Source organism: Calonectris borealis, chromosome 1 (genome assembly GCF_964195595.1).
Source record: "Calonectris borealis chromosome 1, bCalBor7.hap1.2, whole genome shotgun sequence".
In the NCBI taxonomy this organism is placed as follows: Eukaryota; Metazoa; Chordata; class Aves; order Procellariiformes; family Procellariidae; genus Calonectris; species Calonectris borealis.
In genome coordinates, this window is record NC_134312.1 from 144,945,303 (window position 1) to 144,964,042 (window position 18,740).

The following is an 18,740-nucleotide window of genomic DNA, read 5'->3' on the forward strand; positions in this document are numbered from 1 at the left end:
CAGAGGTAGAAGTGGAAGATCAGCCACTGCAATCAGTTGGCTGGAAAGCAAGAGTTGGCACTGCCACACACTTGTTTTCAGCCAAGTATAGTTCTTGGAATTGACTTGTGTGTCCAGATCAAGCTTTTATTTGTTAGTAAGCAACAAGCAGGTCCAGGAGAGATCAAACTGCTGAGAAGTCTCAACTGTTTACTAGTCTGGATGATCACAGTCGCGTATTTAAATAGTCACACAGTTCGAACATTTGCCAAAGTACACTATTTTCCTGCTTTGCAATGTCTCCTTGGGAGAAGGTGGCACGAGGGTGTTAAACAGCAGACTTGTGCCCATTGATTAATTTATATGTTACGTCAAGTCTAACAGCCATTGCTGTCACACTGTCACAGAAGTAAATGTAGAATAGATTAAGAATCTCAAACGGGGAATCTTTTCTAAAAAGGATTGCACCAAATTACCATGAAGTCGTATCAAAGCATTTAGCCTTAAATAGCCAGTTTCTCTCACAGAACTGGCAACGGTACCCTCTACTTACTACATTTTATTATGCAGACTTCTTTCAGTATCATTCCTTATATACCGGCCACAGTCTCACGAAAAAGCATCTCACACCTAAGGACGTAGTGCTATAAGTGTGACCCTTCCCAGTGCAGCCAGCTTCTCAGGTGTTTCACGAACACCCCTCACACCGTCACACGTGCACCTCCAACTTCTTTGTCGTGGGAGCACCTACAAGTGCTAGTTCCTGCCACCTTAAGCTGCCTCACAGAGCTCGAGTGCCCAGCCTGTGCCTTTCCAGCCCTCTGCTCTGCGCTCGGAGCAGCCGGGGAACAGGGCGCTTCAGAAAGCGTTCTTCATTGGAGAACGGCCAAGACATTTTTCATTAATGCCTTACTTTTCTGCTCTTTGTACCCCACGTGACCCGGATTTGCATTTTGCTTGCCTCAGGATAAAAAAAAAAAGAGCATTGATATGTGCTACGGCAGCTGCAAAATTATAGCCACAACGGAGGCCATGCAAGGGAGCCAGGACTTCAGGGAAAGGCAGCATCTTTCATTCAAGTAGCTGAGTTAGCAACAGTGCTTTCAGTGTTTGCGGCTTTCAGGCACGCAAGCCCTTCTTCTGGCCCAAATCAGAAGCAAACTTCAAATTAACTGCAGATTTTGGGCGACTGCTCTGAGCTTAATTTAGCATGTTCAACCAGACAATTTGAGAGAAGTCTGTTTTCTGTATTAGCCATTCGTAACGAGTGTAAACTACAACTTGCTTATGGATATCCGCATCACCTGGCTCATCCACCTTTTGGCCTCTGCGCTTCCTTAAGCCAGGAGAGATGGCTGGCTGCTTGTAGGAGGAATAATCAGAAGGGAGAGGGTAAGGCAATTTTAGAGGAGATAACAGAACAATGGCTGAGCCATCAGTTTTAACGAGGGGAAGTACTTTGGTCAGGCTCCATTCCACCAGATGCAAATGGAGCCTAAAATGCCAGTGATGCTAGGGCAGGGGTTCCGAAACTACTCAGCACCACCCTTCTGAGGTAAGAGGGCTGGAACTACAAAGGAATGCAACCAGACACCGTGGTTTCAGGTGAAGTGGGTGGGCTAGTTTAGCGATTTCCACCCCCACTCCCCATATCTCATTCCTTCACTAGGGCCTGCACTTCCAAAGGTATAACCAGAGCCATTTTCCCAAATGGCATGTAACACATTTTCTTTTTCTAGTCCACTCCAGTGGACTCCTCGTGGTTGCTGAGACCATAGAAAATAAGAGCAGTGGCATATCTTGTTGTTGGTCACAAGCTCAAGGGCTTTCGGATGACCAGGAAATTTCTTGAAGGCATCTTCCTTTATACGTTGCTGTTGTGCTAGGTTTTAAATTCTTCCTCGGGACACTGGCCCATCAATTTGGCCAGCAGAACACCTCCGGAGCTGTTAGGGAACTCTGTCAAAATACGCCTTGTGTCCCTGCCTGGCCCAGTGCTCTTCCGCAGGATGAGGGCGGGTGGGGCAGCACCCAGGGAAAAACAACAGAAACCGGAAAAAATGTCTTGAGGAGAGTTAAGTCAAAAGAAACCATAAAGGTGTCATTACAGAGCCTACCCGGAGATTTAAAACAATGTCTCAGATAAGGCAGCTTAGGCAAGGCAGATACCCAGCTTCAGGGCTGCTGCGAAAGCAATGGGAAGGCAGGGAGGGTCTGCCCAGCCTGAAACAAAAGAGTCCCAGAGAAAGGGCAAGGCAAGGTGGATCCAGGAAGTTGTCCCGGCCAAAAGAAGCCTACTGGAGAAAGATTGTCTGGAAGCTGTACTCTGAGGCAGGGAAACTAATGGGCAAATATCTGAGGCTGCTTCTCCTTACACAACAACGTAGGCACGCAAACTTATCCAAGCTATCTGCAGAGCGATTAACTTGAGGAACAGAAATAGGCATGCACATCTGCTATTTTCAAACAACTTATCCAACTGCTGTGCAACATTTTGTTTCAGAAAGCAGTGCTTGCAGTCACTTTAATCCACTTCTGTCACATTGCTCCAGAAGAGTCCAGAGGTTGACAGATCCGCTGACTTGGTTCGGAAGGGAGCCCGGGAGCAGCTACCCCAGGATGGTCTCTGCAAGAGGGGTATGTTGCAGAATTGCACCTCAGGAGGGGCAAAAGCCGGTTCAGCCATGAAGCTGGCGTAAGGAAGATTCAGAAGCAGCAGTAGCAGGGCATCTCTCATGAAACCCGAACCCAGAATCCATGAGTCTTCACTTCTTCCTAAAGAAGCCGCATTGAGGCATGCCATTGTTTTCCATCTCTGCCCTTCCCCAGTGTTTTTCCCTTGCATGCCAAGCTCCCAGGTTGTGCAAGCAGCTTCCTTTTGCTCATTAATTCACATCAAAAGCATGTTTTCCCAATAGATGTGTCAATTCCCTGCAGTGCTAAACCTTCACGAGTACTACGATCATCAAAATTCACAACAATCAAAATGACTGGTTTCGCTAGATTATCTTTGCAGCTCACAGAGGCAGGCTTTGAACACTTGGTAACGCTCAGTCCCTCCCAGATACCAGATACGCATCACGTGTTTGCAGAACCGCCTGCATGCCTAGGCCTAGCCATCAGTGAGGTACCACATCAAAATCAAGTGAACGTTTCAGGCTTGTTTTTAACAGTTAAACGTTTGTAATTCCTCCTTCTATGGTTTGGGATTCATGGTGCAAAGAAAACATTCTACAAATGACATATGCAAGTTATAGCTGAGAAACATTTCTCTTTGGACAAAGGCATAAATGCAGAAACGATGGTGCTGGGAATCACCGCACAGCCCCTATTAGTGCTTGTGAGAGCTTGGCCCCAGTTACTGTCAACAAGTAACCACACTTACTTATTTGTAAAGACTCTACAAACCAATAGCAGCTGTTTCCAAAATAATGGGGATACCAGTTTCCTTCCTTGGTCCCGTCTTTCCCACATCCCAGCCACAAGCAGACTGTATTGCAAAGGGAATGGGAGGCCGCCAGTAAGAAAGTCATAAAAAGGAAGTCGGTTGCTGGAATCTGTTGCAAGAACGCCTTCAGGGAAGGAGAAATCCTGGTCCTGAAAAACGGCTGACAATCCAACGCTTACTGCTTCTTCCTAGTGCTGATTTTTCCTCTCTTCTGTATGCACCTTTACTGCCTTCTTCCTTTCTTCCCTCCTGTTTTCTTTTCAGCCGAGCGACCTGTTGCTCCATTTCACCCAACCCACCTCCAGCTCTGCTCCCGGCCTGCCTGGGGCCACCTGCTCGGCCACTCCTGCCCGTACGCCAGGCCACAGGCGCGTTGGCCGCTCAGCTCATGGCTCGCTCTGCCGCTGCCTGACCCGCCGCAGGCAGGAGGGTCACTGCTACCTCCAACATGCGGCTTGCAAATCCCCAGTCCCTCTTGAACGCTGGCAGCTACTGAGCAGATCAGAGCGGGAGGGATGCTGTCGGATCAGAGCGGGAGGGGTGCTGTCGGATCGGTTGTGCAGCTACACCTGCTCCTTTCTCTCCACCTTCCTCCCCTTTTTTGCCGCCTTCTCTGCTCTGGCACAGGGAGCAGCTCGTCTCTGCCAGCAAGGTATATCACAGCACCGGCCTGTGGGAGCAGGGGGAACTACAGCAACAGGTCACGCAAAACTGACATAAAACATCAGCCCGGGAACTTGCTGGCAGCGATTTGTCCTTTGCACACACACGGCGATAGCTGGCTGTTAAGTATGCATTTGTGCGTGTGTGCCAGTGTGCAAGAAGAGGGACGAGACAGAAGGCCTGGTGACGGCTCTTCCTCTGTAACTTGATTTGCTTGACCAGGGGAAAAGAGTCATACTAAGGCATAAGCAAGTATCTTAAAAAGTGAGGCCAGGGCACCAAATGGTCTGTTACATTTGCTCAGCTAGGCAGAAACAAAAGCCAGGCTTGGACTATTTGCTATACACAGCAAATTAGTGTTCAGCGACTCTTTTTTGGGAGGCTGAAGGGGAAGGGTTTTCCTTGACACTTCAACTTGTTAAAGTATTGCCAGCTCTGCAGAAATAATTTACTCCTGATGGACACAGTACTGCTATTAGACTGATGAGTTTAGCAACCTGCCAGACACAGAGGGTAAAGCCCTGAATAAATCACAACAAATGAAAATACTGTTAGCAGTTTCATAATTTAATGAAAAAGTACTTGTAAAAAGGGGACATCTGAAAAAGACCGAGTCCATCTTGGAAAATTGAATATATATATATTTATATATATAAAACAAAATGCAAAAACACAAAAAAAATTTGACAAATAAGGTTAAGAGGTAATACTTCAAACAGTTAGCCACCGAACACACAATAAAAACTAGCAAATGCACTTTGGGGACAATACTTGAGAACTACATAACCAAGGGCTCCTTCATATATCTATTAAAATCATGTAAAAATTAGCAAAACTATTGCCCAGACTGGAAACAACTGAATTAATAACCCCAGAAGAGCAGAAACACTGAGTTTTGCTGAAGCACCATTTTCCCTCCCTTCTGTCATAGGCTTCCGGCCACAAAATAACATGAAGGCTTTGCTGACCTCCCAGATAAGTGTTCCCAATACGAGCTTCATAAAATTTCATGACCAGCAAGAGAGGATTACTAATAAATATCGAAGGAGAACCTAGAGAATCAGAACTGGAGTACAAATGAACAGACATTTGTTTACTTATTCTGAATGACCCATGGCTTGGAACACAAAGCATTTCCCGTTAAAATAAAATATGTGGAAACCTAAAAAGCTACTGCTTATTTACACCAAAAGAAATAATTTTGAAGATACAGCTCTAGAAAGATCAATTACACAAATATACATAAAATCAAGAAGTGAAAAAAAAAAAAAATTAAGATGCATGAAGCAAACAGAGCAGAATTGCCAAGTATACTTTTTTTTTTATTTCACTACTGAAAAGTCCTCCAGCCCCTGACCTGCTAGTCCTATTGCAACTAGGGAGATTTCAAAGTTTAAAACAAATCTAAAAATGTCGTTGCCATTTCCCAAGCTAAAAGCAATAAATTAAGATTATGAAGAAAAACAGGTGGATTCTGCATAGTTGTCTTCACGCTGGGTGGGGAACACCTTTTGTTTCTAGACAAAATGAACCCTCAACAGAAAAGAGCCGTATATCGTGCCCTATACAACCTATGGCCCATTTCAGCCAGTGATGTGGGGACTGAGAATGTTGTGTGTTTATGAAATGTACAGCATTTCAGAGAAAAACAGTGCAGTTACTTTGTTGATCAACACAACACCATGTGGAAAAGAGTAAGTCTGTTTGCATTCCAACAAAAATCCCCTGTCATTGAAACGAACAGGAAAGGATTCCCCTTCCCTTCTCGCTTCCTCATACTGGCTGAAATTTCATCACTACTTAACAACTGCTCATTTTAAAGACATACAAAAAAGTGTTAGTCTGGGAAACAGCAACTGATCCAGAGGTTGAAAAGCAGCTTAATAAAATAATAAATTTTCAGCAATTAAAAAAAACATACTCCAAATGATGACTGGCTAAAATTTTACAGACCTAGATGCCAGAAATAAGGCTCCTACGCCTATATTCAGGCAACTAGGGTTGAAAATTTGTGCCTGCATAAAAAGTTCAGACAAAATTATTTCTAATTCAGCTTATTTTAAAAATACCAGGTACAAACACCTCTGGACATGAAATCTCAGTTTCAAGAGGAACCTGGCATCACCGGTGATTGCCTAAATTTAAGTGTCAAATAGCATTTTTCTTTGAAGTAGTACATCTACTTTTGTAAACACTATCCACAAAATTAGCCATCTGTACTTGTTAGCTGGGTAAAATATTTACAAGTGCATCCCACAACAAGCAACTATGTACAGAGATTAAAAAAACTGAAATACTAGAAGTTGTATATTTACAAAATAAGCAAATTATTGTGAAGAGAAACACAACCTTCAGCAAGAGCAGGGAATGGGGGCACATCTAGAGGTCAGCGAGTTTGGCAGCGCCAGCGACGCCTGCTTCCACCCTCTGCAAGGAGCCTGCAAATGCCACTGCAGTTCAAAGCCTCCTGCAGAAGAGGATCGTCACTTAGTAGTCACTTTGGGCCTGATCCAGCAGAGCACACCGGCATGCGCTCGGAGATCTGAGCACAAACGTTCCCCGGGGAAACCAGCAGGACTTTTCACGTGCTTAACTTCCTAACACATCCGCAAGTGCGTTGCTGGATCAAAGCCATACTGCAGGTGCCGTAAGAATGCAGTTTCAGTGTCTCCATTTGCAGTCTCTTGCAACATGCTAAAGCAATGCAAGGACTTCTTTAATACCTGTCCACCACCACAAGATTGACATAACATGAACACGTTGCCTCGCACATAAGCTGGCAAGGGGGAAGCAGTTTCCTGAATTTACGCAAGGATTAACCACTTCGTGGTCTCCCAGATGTTACCCCCTAATAAAAGACATCGTTTTCCACATGACTTTGCAACAACGCAGTTAACCTTGCGAAGACTGCAAGCCAATTCACAGTTGAACAAAACTACTATGATTTCTCTCCCCTCCCCCCATCCCCTCCTGCAACTCTTCCTAACGTAGGTCCTGGGCTATTTTCTGGAACCTTGTGATGCTGAGCTCTGCACTGGTACACTGGAATACATAAAGGCTGAGTTACCCCGTGGGGGCTTCTAATCACCTTTGTACTGAACTGTGAGAAATCATATTCTTTTTGTTTCTATTGTGACAATCTCTTCCAAAGTCCTTACTTGGGCTTTCTCTCTCTGAGCTACTTCGTCTTAACCTCACTTGCTCTTTGTTTTCATCACTTTCTGCTTCAGAGTCACTCAGTTCTAAGTCAGGACAGTACCCGTCGTTGTCCTGGTACGGAGCACCTTCAAGCGTCTGCTTGCTCCACAAGCGATCTTTTGTTGCAAGTCTTCTCGTTGGCTTTTCACAGCACCGGAGATCTTCCGTGGTCCTCACCAGACTGTTGGTAGCCTCTTTAAAGGACCGACTAAAATGTTCTATGGTGGATTTTCTGAAACCGCTCTGGCTGGCCAAGTGAGCTGTGAGCACGGACTCTTGTTCGTAGGGTGTCTGGCTGGAGCTGTCTCTCTGGCTCACGTCTCCAGCCCTGCCCATCAGACCGTTGGACTTGGCTGCCAGTCTTGAGTTCTCCTGCTGCACCCGCCCATTCCCAATGGAAGACTGTCCATGCAAAGCAGCCTGGAGCGCTAAGGGCTTCCCGGACGGCTGGGCCCGGTGAAACTCCGGCATCTGTGTGGGGCCAGAATCCTTTGCCTCGCTCCGAGGCTTGCCAATCCCTGCCAGCAACCCGTTACTTCTGCTGTCATGCTGATACCTGGAGTAAGATTTTGCTTTAATTTCAAACGATTCCTTTGACATCGGCACGCTCCGTTTGCTGTAAACAGTGCTGTTGTTGTCAGGAGAAAGCGGTCTGTTGCCAGGCTTCAGAGAGTTATTTTTGCAGTCTCCTAGTGCTGATTTGGGCATTTTTAACTTCAGGGTGATCCTGGGAGGTGGGTAGAACAGTGTGTTCTCTAGTGCACTTGTCAGGGCATGGCCTACAGGAGAAAGAGACAAGGGGGCAGAAGAAAAAACAGGCTTTTTTAAAAGAAGGTAATCGTTTTGTTATCTGTAACAAGTTTTATAGTCCATTAGAAGGTCATTCAACAGTAAGAAGCATTTGCAAACAATTAGCGTGAAATTATTTTAGGACATTAAAGATTGGGATAAAGAAAACTGTTCCAAATTACCCACCGTTTCAGAATTTAGGTAAGCATTTTAGCATTTCCATTAAAAACAACAATGTGCCCTTTTTACAGGGCCAGTGAATTGAACCAGTTTTGAGATATGACTGAAGTAGTTCCAACAAAGTTATAAAAAAAGGTTCATATTCAGTTTTGGATGGAGAAAAAACAATGCTTCAAACTGAGTTTCAATTTGGACTTAGTTCAACTCTCTGCTTTGTATTATAAAATTCTCTACGCTTTAGAGGTCTTTTCACCCCAATATATTAGTCTTTATGATATTATACGCATACAGCACCATTGCAAAGTAGCTATCAAGCTATTCTAATAAGCATTAAAAAAGCACTTGTATTTGTAAAGACATAAAATAAATTTAGTAGACGTTTCTAATAAAATGCATTTACCCAAAACCAAAGTACTTTAGAGTACTGCTGCTTCCACAAAGTACTAGTCTGATCTAAAACAGTTTTAAAAAAACCACCTTGTCAGTACTAATGAAACCTATCCATGTTTCAAGGGTAGAGAAAAAAAGCACAAAGACTTTCCTCTAAATTGGTCATGAAAAACATAGTATGTATCTTGAAAGAACAGCGAGATCTTAATTTGACATTGAAGAAATAGCTGCCTTCCCTATTTAAAAAAAAAAAAAAAAGTAATTGCACTGTAATATATACTCTTCCTCTTTCCAAGTGTTGTGTTCCTTATTTCAAGACGGTCGCTATAAAAATGAAGGGCAGAGTGGGTTTTGGTACATCAGCATTCCTAAGCAGTTACTATTCACTATTAAAAAGCAGAGTACTTAAAACTCTTTTTGAAGGAAGGAGAGTAACTGCAGCTGGCAGGCTAAGAAACGCCTCTTTGCGCTGTTCATCAAGCATGCAAGGCAACGTGAGAACAACAGCGATTCCCATCAGTCACTCTTCTCTTTTGCCTGAAGGAACCAACTTCTGACAGCAAGCAAAAAGCCTTCTCAGCTGGAGAACCAAGCAGCAGCGCAGAGCTTGCTGTGGGGAAACAGTACCATAAAACAGCAGCCAAGGACGTGAAGATCCCCACCAGCTCGTTTCTGCTATCTGGATGCCATAGTGATTAATAATTAATAGGCATATACCAGAAACGGCCACAAAATAAATACCCAAGTAAATACTTTAAGAGATCAAAGCGTTTTGTGTATGTTGCTACTTTCGTTGACTGTGTACTTGAAGAAAGTTTTTAAAGGCAGATTTACAATGTTAAAAACACTAAGCAGGAACATAAAAAGAACACATTTTTTAGTTTAAATTCAGATAGAATTTGTAAATATTTTACATTTATGTGATTACCTGCAGCAATTTCCTGATTAATGAGCTGGACTTGCAAATTGAAGACCTGTTCATGTACTTTACTATGAGACAACTTCAGTTTCTCTCTCCTGCTTACCATGTAGCAGAGATTTCTTACCTACGGAGGAATAACAGGAAACTTCAGAGGCAATAAGAAAATAAATCCTGACATAGCTTAAAAAAGTGCATCAACAACAGAATTAAAATAGCATTATGTGCAAAATCCCTTGGCAAAGTTCTTGTGAATATTACTGAACATACGTAACTATGAATTAAAAAAAAAAAAACTGGAATTTTTTTAATTGCCAATTTAATGAATGCCTTGAATATCTTCTGCAAGAAAGCAGAATATATTTTCATCTATAGGAACAGTGAGCGAACATAAAATTCCAGTCAAAAGAAAAGTAAGTAATTTCTAAGACTTGCTTGTCTGTAAGCCTGCTTCCACTATGTACGATGCTGGGGATGTTACTGCAGGCAATACTGGATTCTCCCAGAATTTCCCTGCAAAGTGTTTCATAGAATGATTTTTAACAGCTAAACTATGATTGTTTCCCCTAAAATTATTGCAACGTTATAAAGTAATACTTTTCACAAAGCTACCCAAGACAGCCAGCTTGTTTGGACCAAAACTAACATGTAGATCACCTCTAAAAGAACACTCTGGCTTCATGTGCAACGTACACATTTTGGCTGACCCATTTAGAGTTTATTTTCCGACTCCATTGCATTGACTCATGAAGTTCAACACGGCCAAGTGCAAGGTCCTGCACCTGGGTCGGAGCAATCCCCAGTATCAACACAGGCTGGGGGATGAAGGGATTGAGAGCAGCCCTGCCGAGAAGGATTTGGGGGTACTGGTGGATGAAAAGCTGGACATGAGGAGACAATGCGCGCTCGCAGCCCTGAAGGCCAACTGGAGCCTGGGCTGCATCAAAAGCAGCGTGGCCAGCAGGTCGAGGGAGGTGATTCTGCCCCTCTACTCTGCTCTGGTGAGACCCCGCCTGGAGTCCTGCGTCCAGCTCTGGGGCCCTCAGCACAAGAAAGACATGGACCTGTTGGATTGGGTCCAGAGGAGGGCCACAAAAATGATCAGGGGGATGGAACACCTCTCCTATGAAGAAAGGCTGAGACAGTTGGGGTTAATTCAAGCTGGAGAAGAGAAGGCGCCCGGGAGACCTTATTGCAGCCTTTCATTTTATGAAAGGGGATTATAAGAAAGACAGAGAAAGACCAGGGCCTGTAGTGACAGGACAAGGGGCAACAGTCTTAAACTGAAAGAGGGTAGGTTTAGATTGGGCATAAGGAGGAAACGTTTTACAATAAGGGTGGTGAGGCAGTGGAACAGGTTGCCCAGAGAAGTTGTGGATGCCCCATCCCTGGAAGTGTTCAACACCAGGTTGCATGGGGCTTTGACAACCTGATCTAATGAAAGATGTCCCTGCCCATGGCAGTGGGCTTGGACTAGATGATCGTTGAAGGTCTCTTCCAACCCAAACCATTCTGTGATTCAATTCCACATAATTCTACTTTCACTATTTGTTTGAATTAACAGCAATATTTCCACCTAATGAAATGAGAACAGGAAGAGGCACTGAAAGTTCTTGATAAACACTTAAAAGAGCTTTCAGAACACAGAAACAGCGTAGGGGCTGGTTGAAAGATATTTGCCAAACATAATTCCCCCAGCACTCAACTCCATCTGTTCAGAACTGGAACCTCTCTCCCCAGAAAGGAAATTCCAAGATTCCCAAATTTATTTTCATGCCAAGACATAACTGAGCAGGAAAATCTCATGGCACAGGAAGTTCAGAAACTTTGAGACAGCCGTTTCAAAGTATGAAGTATAGAATCATAGAATCATTTAGGTTGGAAAAGACCCTTAAGATCATCGAGTCCAACCATTAACCTAGCACTGCCAAGCCCACCACTAAACCATGTCCCCAAGTGTCACATCTACACGTCTTTTAAATATTTCCAGGCATGGTGACTCAACCACTTCCCTGGGCAGCCTATTCCAAGGCTTGACAACCCTTCCGGTGAAGAAATTTTCCCTAATATCCAATCTAAACCTCCCCTGGCGCAACTTGAGGCCATTTCCTCTCGTCCTATCGCTTGTTACTTGGGAGAAGAGACCAACCCCCACCTCACTACAACCTCCTTTCAGGTAGTTGTAGAGCGCGATGAGGTCTCCCCTCAGCCTCCTCTTCTCCAGACTAAACAGTCCCAGTTCCCTCAGCCGCTCCTCATAAGACTTGTGCTCCAGGCCCTTCACCAGCTTCGTTGCCCTCCTCTGGACACGCTCCAGCACCTCCATGTCCTTCTTGTAGTGAGGGGCCCAAAACTGAACACAGTATTCGAGGTGCGGCCTCACCAGTGCCGAGTACAGGGGCACGATCACTTCCCCGCTCCTGCTGGCCACACTATTTCTGATACAAGCCACGATGCCGCTGGCCTTCTTGGCCACCTGGGCACACTGTCAGCTCGTCTTCAGCCAGCTGTAGACCAACACCCCCCATGTCCTTTTCCACCAGGCAGTTTTCCAGCCACTCTTCCCCAAGTCTGTAGCATTGCATGGGGTTGTTATGTACCTCCACTCAAAATAAGTACATAAATTTTAACAAAACTTGATGCAAATGAACCACTCGTCAAGCAAAAAGAAAAAGCTTTAAATGGTTTCTTTAAAGACAAAAAAAAAAACCCAAACCAAAATCCCAGCCCTCCATTTGAGGCATGTTACGGATTTTTTTTTGAATAAGGATCCATATCCAAAGTGCTCTTGGAAAAGGAGATCTGAGCTTGATTATGATTAGATTCAAGACAACAGTTAGACTAACAAGTGCAAGTCTCAACTCCAACACTCATCTCCCTGTATTTTCACGCTCTTTTCTCCCCAATATTGTTTTCCCTTTTTTTACACCACTATTTTCTCTCTTCTGTTTTTCCTTCTCTTCTTCTCCAATGTCTCGTCTCCATATCACATTTAGCACACCTACTTTATTTTGTTACCTTTCTTTACATTCACCACCTATCTCTAAGCACTTGAAAACTGCAGGTGATCACTAGCTAACAGGCCAACCTAATGGGCAGCCCCCGCGTGGTAACAAGCCTGGCTTCCTCCCCCATCAGTTGCTGGAAGAAGGCACTACGTATGCCTTCCTAATAAATTCCTGCTCTGAATTTTGCTGAAGGACTCCATCTTTTCAAACTACCAGCTAGCTGGCAATCTGATAAGAGCCCAGCTAGCTACTGATAAAAAGATAATTTCCTTTTCCTCCTTCTCAGTAAAGCCACAAGCAGTGGTAGACTCAGTGGGTTATTTTCAGACCGCTAACCAACCGTAGCACCCAAGGCAGCTACGTGCAGTGAAAGCATCTAGGTCAAGGGAGCAATGAGCGATTCAGCCTGCCGGCTACCTGGGACTAGCTGACACCAGCATGCTGGCGAGGAAGAGAGGTGAGTAAGGCTCCTGATTCAGATGTCACGGGAAGTGGTATGAGTACAGGCCAGCATTCTTCTTCTGTGTGTGCAGAGCCAAAAAGTCACCATGGAAGTTAACCATCTAGGACTTCACCTACTTGCCTTCAAACCATGAGGGTGAAAAGGTCTGCTTTAATATATTTTTAGGATTCTCCAAAAGCTTAATGCACACTCACCAAAGAATACTTACTGCTTTACCTATGCAAACTGATTTTTCCAAACCCAGAGTTGGCTAATATTTACCATTCTATTACAAAACACCTTTTTAAGTACAAATTAAGAGTCCCTCCATCCCAGACAGAAAGTGGAAGACAAGAATTTGTTAAACCTGCCCCATTCCTTCGCTGTTTGCACTTACTTTCGTTGAATAAAACTAACATTTTTTGTTATTGAATCTGTATCACTAGCAACTACTACAGCTGGGCCAAATAAATTTACTCAATTTTTCTAAACATTTACTCAATTGAAGTTGAAATCAAAGAGTTAATCAGCAAATGGGTCCATTGTGCATAGAAACATGCATCTTAAAATACATAAAGGAATAACCTCTAAGCATGTCAGGAAGCACTCTTTTCACATTGGATCTCTCACTGGACTGAGAAGAGACAGTTCCTGAAAGTGTCTGCAGCAGGCAATGCAGCATACCAAAAGATTGGAGTTGAAGGCCTTCCTTTTTTTAATTATTATTTTAAAAATCACCTCCCTGTGCTTCCCCCATACCCACTTTCATCCCTGAACAAAGACCTTGCTCAACTGCAAATATTTTTTCAAAACTTTACCAGTTAAACTCTTACCCTCTCTAGGTCTTGCCTCAAATGCATGAACATCCTCATGCGAGTATGAATGCTATCTTCTTTTGGCTGCACCAAGCCATTTTCTTCATCCTCCTTGGGAGGAAACAATGGTTTGTTAAAGTTACTTTTTCGCTTTAATTTCCAGTAATTGTAGATGAAGTCTACAGCAAGTTTAGGAAGGCCCAGTTCTGCTGCAACATCCTCCACTTTAACTAGTGAGTAAAACTCTTCTTCCAGCTCTCGGAGTTTCTGGGCTCTCAAACTGGTTTTCTCACTCTCTGTTTGCTTCTGGTCTGACATGCTCTTGGGGTGCTCATCAACATCAGGCAGTGAATTCTGTTTGTTCTTGCTGTGCTTTAGACAATACGACTTGAACTTGACCTCATCCCCATCATCCAGGATAGTCTTCATCTCTAAGCTATGCTCAAAGGCACAGGTGACATGAAAGGCAGTGATACAGCTTTTCACAGAACACTACAGGCAAAATAAAACAAAAAACCTCAATCACTAACAGTAGCAACAAACCAGAAAAAAAGGAGAGAATTATTTTAATTACATGAAAGTCCACCCCTACACAAACATATTTCCTAAGCACTCTTAAAAATATCTGTTGATCTCTTTGAATTTGGTATCACCCGATTTAGTATTTTCTCTTTTGTGAGCAGTGTTCAACGGAAGGACCTTTCTATCCATCTCTGACCCACATAGTAGCAGTCCGTACACATCTCAGCCTTATTCAAAAGAAGGCAACTCAGACTAACTCCTAAATCTCCGTGCTAGTGAACTAATTTGATAGCAAACAGCTATGAAGAAGTAGGCATCTATCCAACAGTCATCTGCATTATAAAGCATCTCTGAACACCGGAAGAACAAAACGCAAACCTGAAAAAACTCTTCTCACATAGACTCAAGAGTTACCACACGACAAGTACGTACCTGAATGCAAGCACCAGTTTTCAGTTTGCATAAACTACACACTAGAGCCCATCGACTTGGTGGAATGTGAGACACCTTTGTGATTGGCTCCATCCTTTCTGGACAAGCAATGCTAACCTGTAAACAAAAAACCAGCATGGAAAGCAGTTATCAAGGCAATAAAAGCAAGCTCTCCATTAATACCAGAAGAAGAAATATGACCACACATTTATCTCACTGCGAGATCTCCATGTGCTCATACTTCTTAGCAAGGATCCCACATGAAAACAATATTGTGGCATACTACTAATTTAACCTGGTGGCTAGAAGTTGCAATTCTTCAAAACGTTTGAGGCATCTACAGCATGCCTTGTTATGAACCAGTTGAGAGACTGCAGTAAGTGATCCTTAAGTTTATTTCCTTTCCATTCCATTTTTTTTTCTGTGCTGCTTTAACAGGTCTAACTTAAAAAGTACCAAAATACAAGCTACTCAGAACAAAATAGGAACACTTACTCATACTTACGTGAAAAGTTCCTTCTTTAAGATCCACAGATCTGCTACAATAGCTACTTCTGCCAGCTCACAATCTGGGGCAGAACCAAATCTGTCAGTCAGCAGCCAGGGAAAGCCTCGCTTCCCAGCTCTGCCTCTCCACTGAGCGCTCCCAATGCAAGAGGTGATTCTCTCTCCTAACTACAGATTGTATCAAGTATAATTTGAGAAAGAATACAACAAACTTCTCTTACTGCAAAGCACGGTATATTCTCTTGTGCCAGTTTTCACATACTTAGTCTGGATGATCCATTTGTCTCTGGTAGACCAGATTATGGATATTAATACTAAAAGAAAGAAAAAAATTCAGATAAGCACAGGATACTTTTTCCTATTCTTTGTTATACTAACATCCACATATCCATTGTGATAGAAATTTCTCAGCCGCCTGTTGTCCATGCTGGGAAATAAGGACTGTCCTCCATAATCTGGACACCAAAACAGACATAAATTATCTCTGTAGGCATCCCTGAGCCACTCCTGACAGACAGGATTTATCCAAGGACAGAAATAAAAAGTTGGCCAGCTCTGAATGACCAACATGCAGAACTAGGCCAGTATGAGAATGGCACATGGCAGAAGATTTCAGTGAGATAACTGTTCTGTCCCAAGAATGCCAGTCTCCAAAAGCTTGGATTTTGATGCTTACACAGCACTTTCTGAATTTAGCCATTGTGTGCTTTGGAGGGCTACCTGCCTGAAGAAGAAATACAATGCTGATTCTAGCTAAGAAGATCTCCACGCTTTCTATGAACAATTCACCTGAACAGAGCAGACCTGTATTTCCAGTGGTAGGATAGGGGCCTCTTCTCAAAGGGGTCAGATCTAAGAATTCAAAGAAAAAAGGTTCCTTGGTCATGCTCTGTGGCACTGTGAGGCCAGAATAAAGCTGATTCCTTAAGAAATAAGTTAAGGCTGAGATTGGAACAGCAATTGTTTTTTCTAGAAAACTTTAAGAGTGTTACGCTACAGTAGTTTCCATAGATTACCTCCACAATAAGACTTTCCTAGGGAAATCCAGGTTATATTAATTAGTTTAACATGTGATAATTAAACCATTGACTTTACAAGAGCCAGTAGCCTAAGCTGAATTTTGTAGCTTCCCTTTTGGGGTACATCAACGTATTCATTTTAAAACCTGCTTAATCCCTGAGGAGGAAAGGTTTGCTTCAGCAGACGTTCTCTGTGAGGTAGACTTATCCAAAGACAGCAGTGCTAAGTTGATCAAGTCCGAGAGTCATAGTTGCTATGCTCAACCTGAGTATTTTTGCTACTTTCTCCTTATCATTGCATTGCTCTAAGGATCATTTAAGTAGGTGGAAAAGACAGCTTTGCAAGAGATTACTTGGTTCATTATTTCCACATTTTAAAAGGTTGATCAGCAGTTCATGAATGAATGACATAAATTGACTCTAATAAGATTTATATTTGTTGTAGTACTTCACCCCCTGGTCCCCCAGCTGCAAGCCACATCTTCTGGAACATACTGAGGTCAACCTGCTGCATGGCGTTTCCAGAAGTCTTCATTAGGAAGATAGTGAGATGCTTCAGAGAGGGTCCAGGTTTTACCAGACAAGAAGGAGAACAGGCAGGCAATATGTCATGCCCTCATCAGGTAGAGGTGACAAACAATTTAATCTGTTGTGGCCTTCCTATAAATTGGTGGGAAAGTGACAAAGCTGTCCCTGAAACGCTTGAATGGTTCCACAAAATCATGTCCAGCACTCTTAAACATCACCAAATGTAGCTGTTTTGCTTCCAAAATGAAAGAGCCTTTCATCAACCTAACGTGACGTTGTTCAAAACAGAGCTGGTTACAAGTTGCACAGGTATTTCTGAAGCAATATTGTACAAAGACTGACTGCAATTCTCGTTCCAGTTACCACTACACTAAGAGGCAAGACTTCCTTTGGGAATGAAGGGATTATATCAACTTGTCAGGTTGTCTATATTCCTTTCAAAAAGAAACCAGAATCTTCAGTGAATTTTTCTGGAGACTGAGCAATACCAGCTTTCCACCATGCTTCCTCGCAGGAGCTGGGAACTGACACACATCTTCTCCCTATCCCTCTTTGCCCCTTTTAATGCTCTCCCTGCTCCTTCCCCAGAGGGGACTCATAAGGTCAGGAAATGTTTATGGTGGAAATACTGTCCATTCAGCTTGTAATGCTGCCTGTTTATATTACTCCACTTTGCAAAAGTACAAAGAGGCACTTACAGAGTCAGGTGCAATTTATTTATACTGGCCTCATGCCGCCTGCGTGTTTCTGATATTCAAAGAGAAGAATCAAGGCAAAGTCTGTTTGAACTTCGCTGCTCACAAGGGATCCAGAGGGCAGAGAAGCCAACCTTTTCATTCCCCAAAACCTCCCATCCCAAGGCAGAAATGATCCATCTGCTGTAACATGTAGCTGTTTTCTCTGTTTTTTCTTCACCTTGTAACATGTTACATTTTGACTGCTGTACTCTGAAGCGGTTTTAAGAGTGGGAGAGAGTGAAGACAATGGGCTGTCTTCTCTGCAACTGTTATGCACACGAGCTGCCATCTCAATCGTCACCCTGCTGTCCTCTGCTCCCCTGCTAACCTGCCGGGAGCAGCTGCAGGAGCGCACAATGATCTGCATTGGTGGCTGGGAAGGGCAGCCCAGCGGCTGGAGCACAGCCACTCACAACAGCAGCTAAGGAGAGTCAATTTGACACCCTTCCAGTTGTAGCAAGGAAAAATATCTTTCCCCTGCAGCTAACACCACATTGATTGAGGGACGACGTAACTGTAATGGGTTATCTAAGGCAGACAAGGACCTTGGATTTCAAAACACTCGGTATAAGTTTTCTGGTCTCAGTGTTTCCTTTTTTTATTTTTTTAAAAGAATGCCTTTTAAGAAAACATGAAATAGACTACACATTTACACTAAAAGACAATGAAGGCAGAAGGGTCAAGAAAGCCTTTTGATAACATTAGCTCACAAGGAAGGGAGGGAAGAAAAAACATTTTAAGACAGTGCCGAATGAGTTAATGAAGGAAAATACCTGGTGCAATTGCCTGCAAAAATGCTAGCCTATACTTGGTGATTCATGAAGTCCCTCTTTGAACCTTTTAACCACAAGGCACAGACATGTTTATGGCCCATTCCTCTCTGCATTCTGCCTTGCTCCATTTTATTAGAGCCAAAAGAGGAAATGGCAGTGACTTTATAATTAATCTATTTCTTTCGGGGGAGTTCCAGTGTGCTACTATCTTGGGGAGAAGAAAAATAGGTATATGAGAATACACATTCTCCCCTAAAGTATCCATCCCCAGGTCTTCAAACTCTGGGTCTTTCTTGCCCCCCACAGCACATAAGGCCATAGTGACTCTCCAGACACAAACTGACGTGCCATTTTAGTAGAGATTCCCAAAGGTTTCTCTGGCTTCTCCAGT

At 43.4% G+C, this 18,740-nt stretch overlaps 1 protein-coding gene across 8 annotated transcripts in view; it reads right to left on the minus strand.

Annotated features, from left to right (window-relative positions):
* Positions 1-4,710: 4,710 nt before the first annotated feature.
* The window catches only part of JADE3 (jade family PHD finger 3), a 73,953-nt gene continuing 59,923 nt past the window's right edge, over positions 4,711-18,740 (minus strand). For all 8 annotated transcript variants that reach the window (XM_075134472.1, XM_075134456.1, XM_075134464.1 and 5 more), the window contains 4 exons: positions 14,786-14,902; positions 13,850-14,323; positions 9,576-9,693; positions 4,711-8,067 (listed from right to left, as the gene is read on the minus strand). In XM_075134472.1, coding sequence (XP_074990573.1) covers positions 7,175-8,067; positions 9,576-9,693; positions 13,850-14,323; positions 14,786-14,902 — 1,602 coding nt within the window. In that variant the 3' untranslated portion in view covers positions 4,711-7,174. The remainder of the gene's footprint in view (positions 8,068-9,575; positions 9,694-13,849; positions 14,324-14,785; positions 14,903-18,740) is intronic.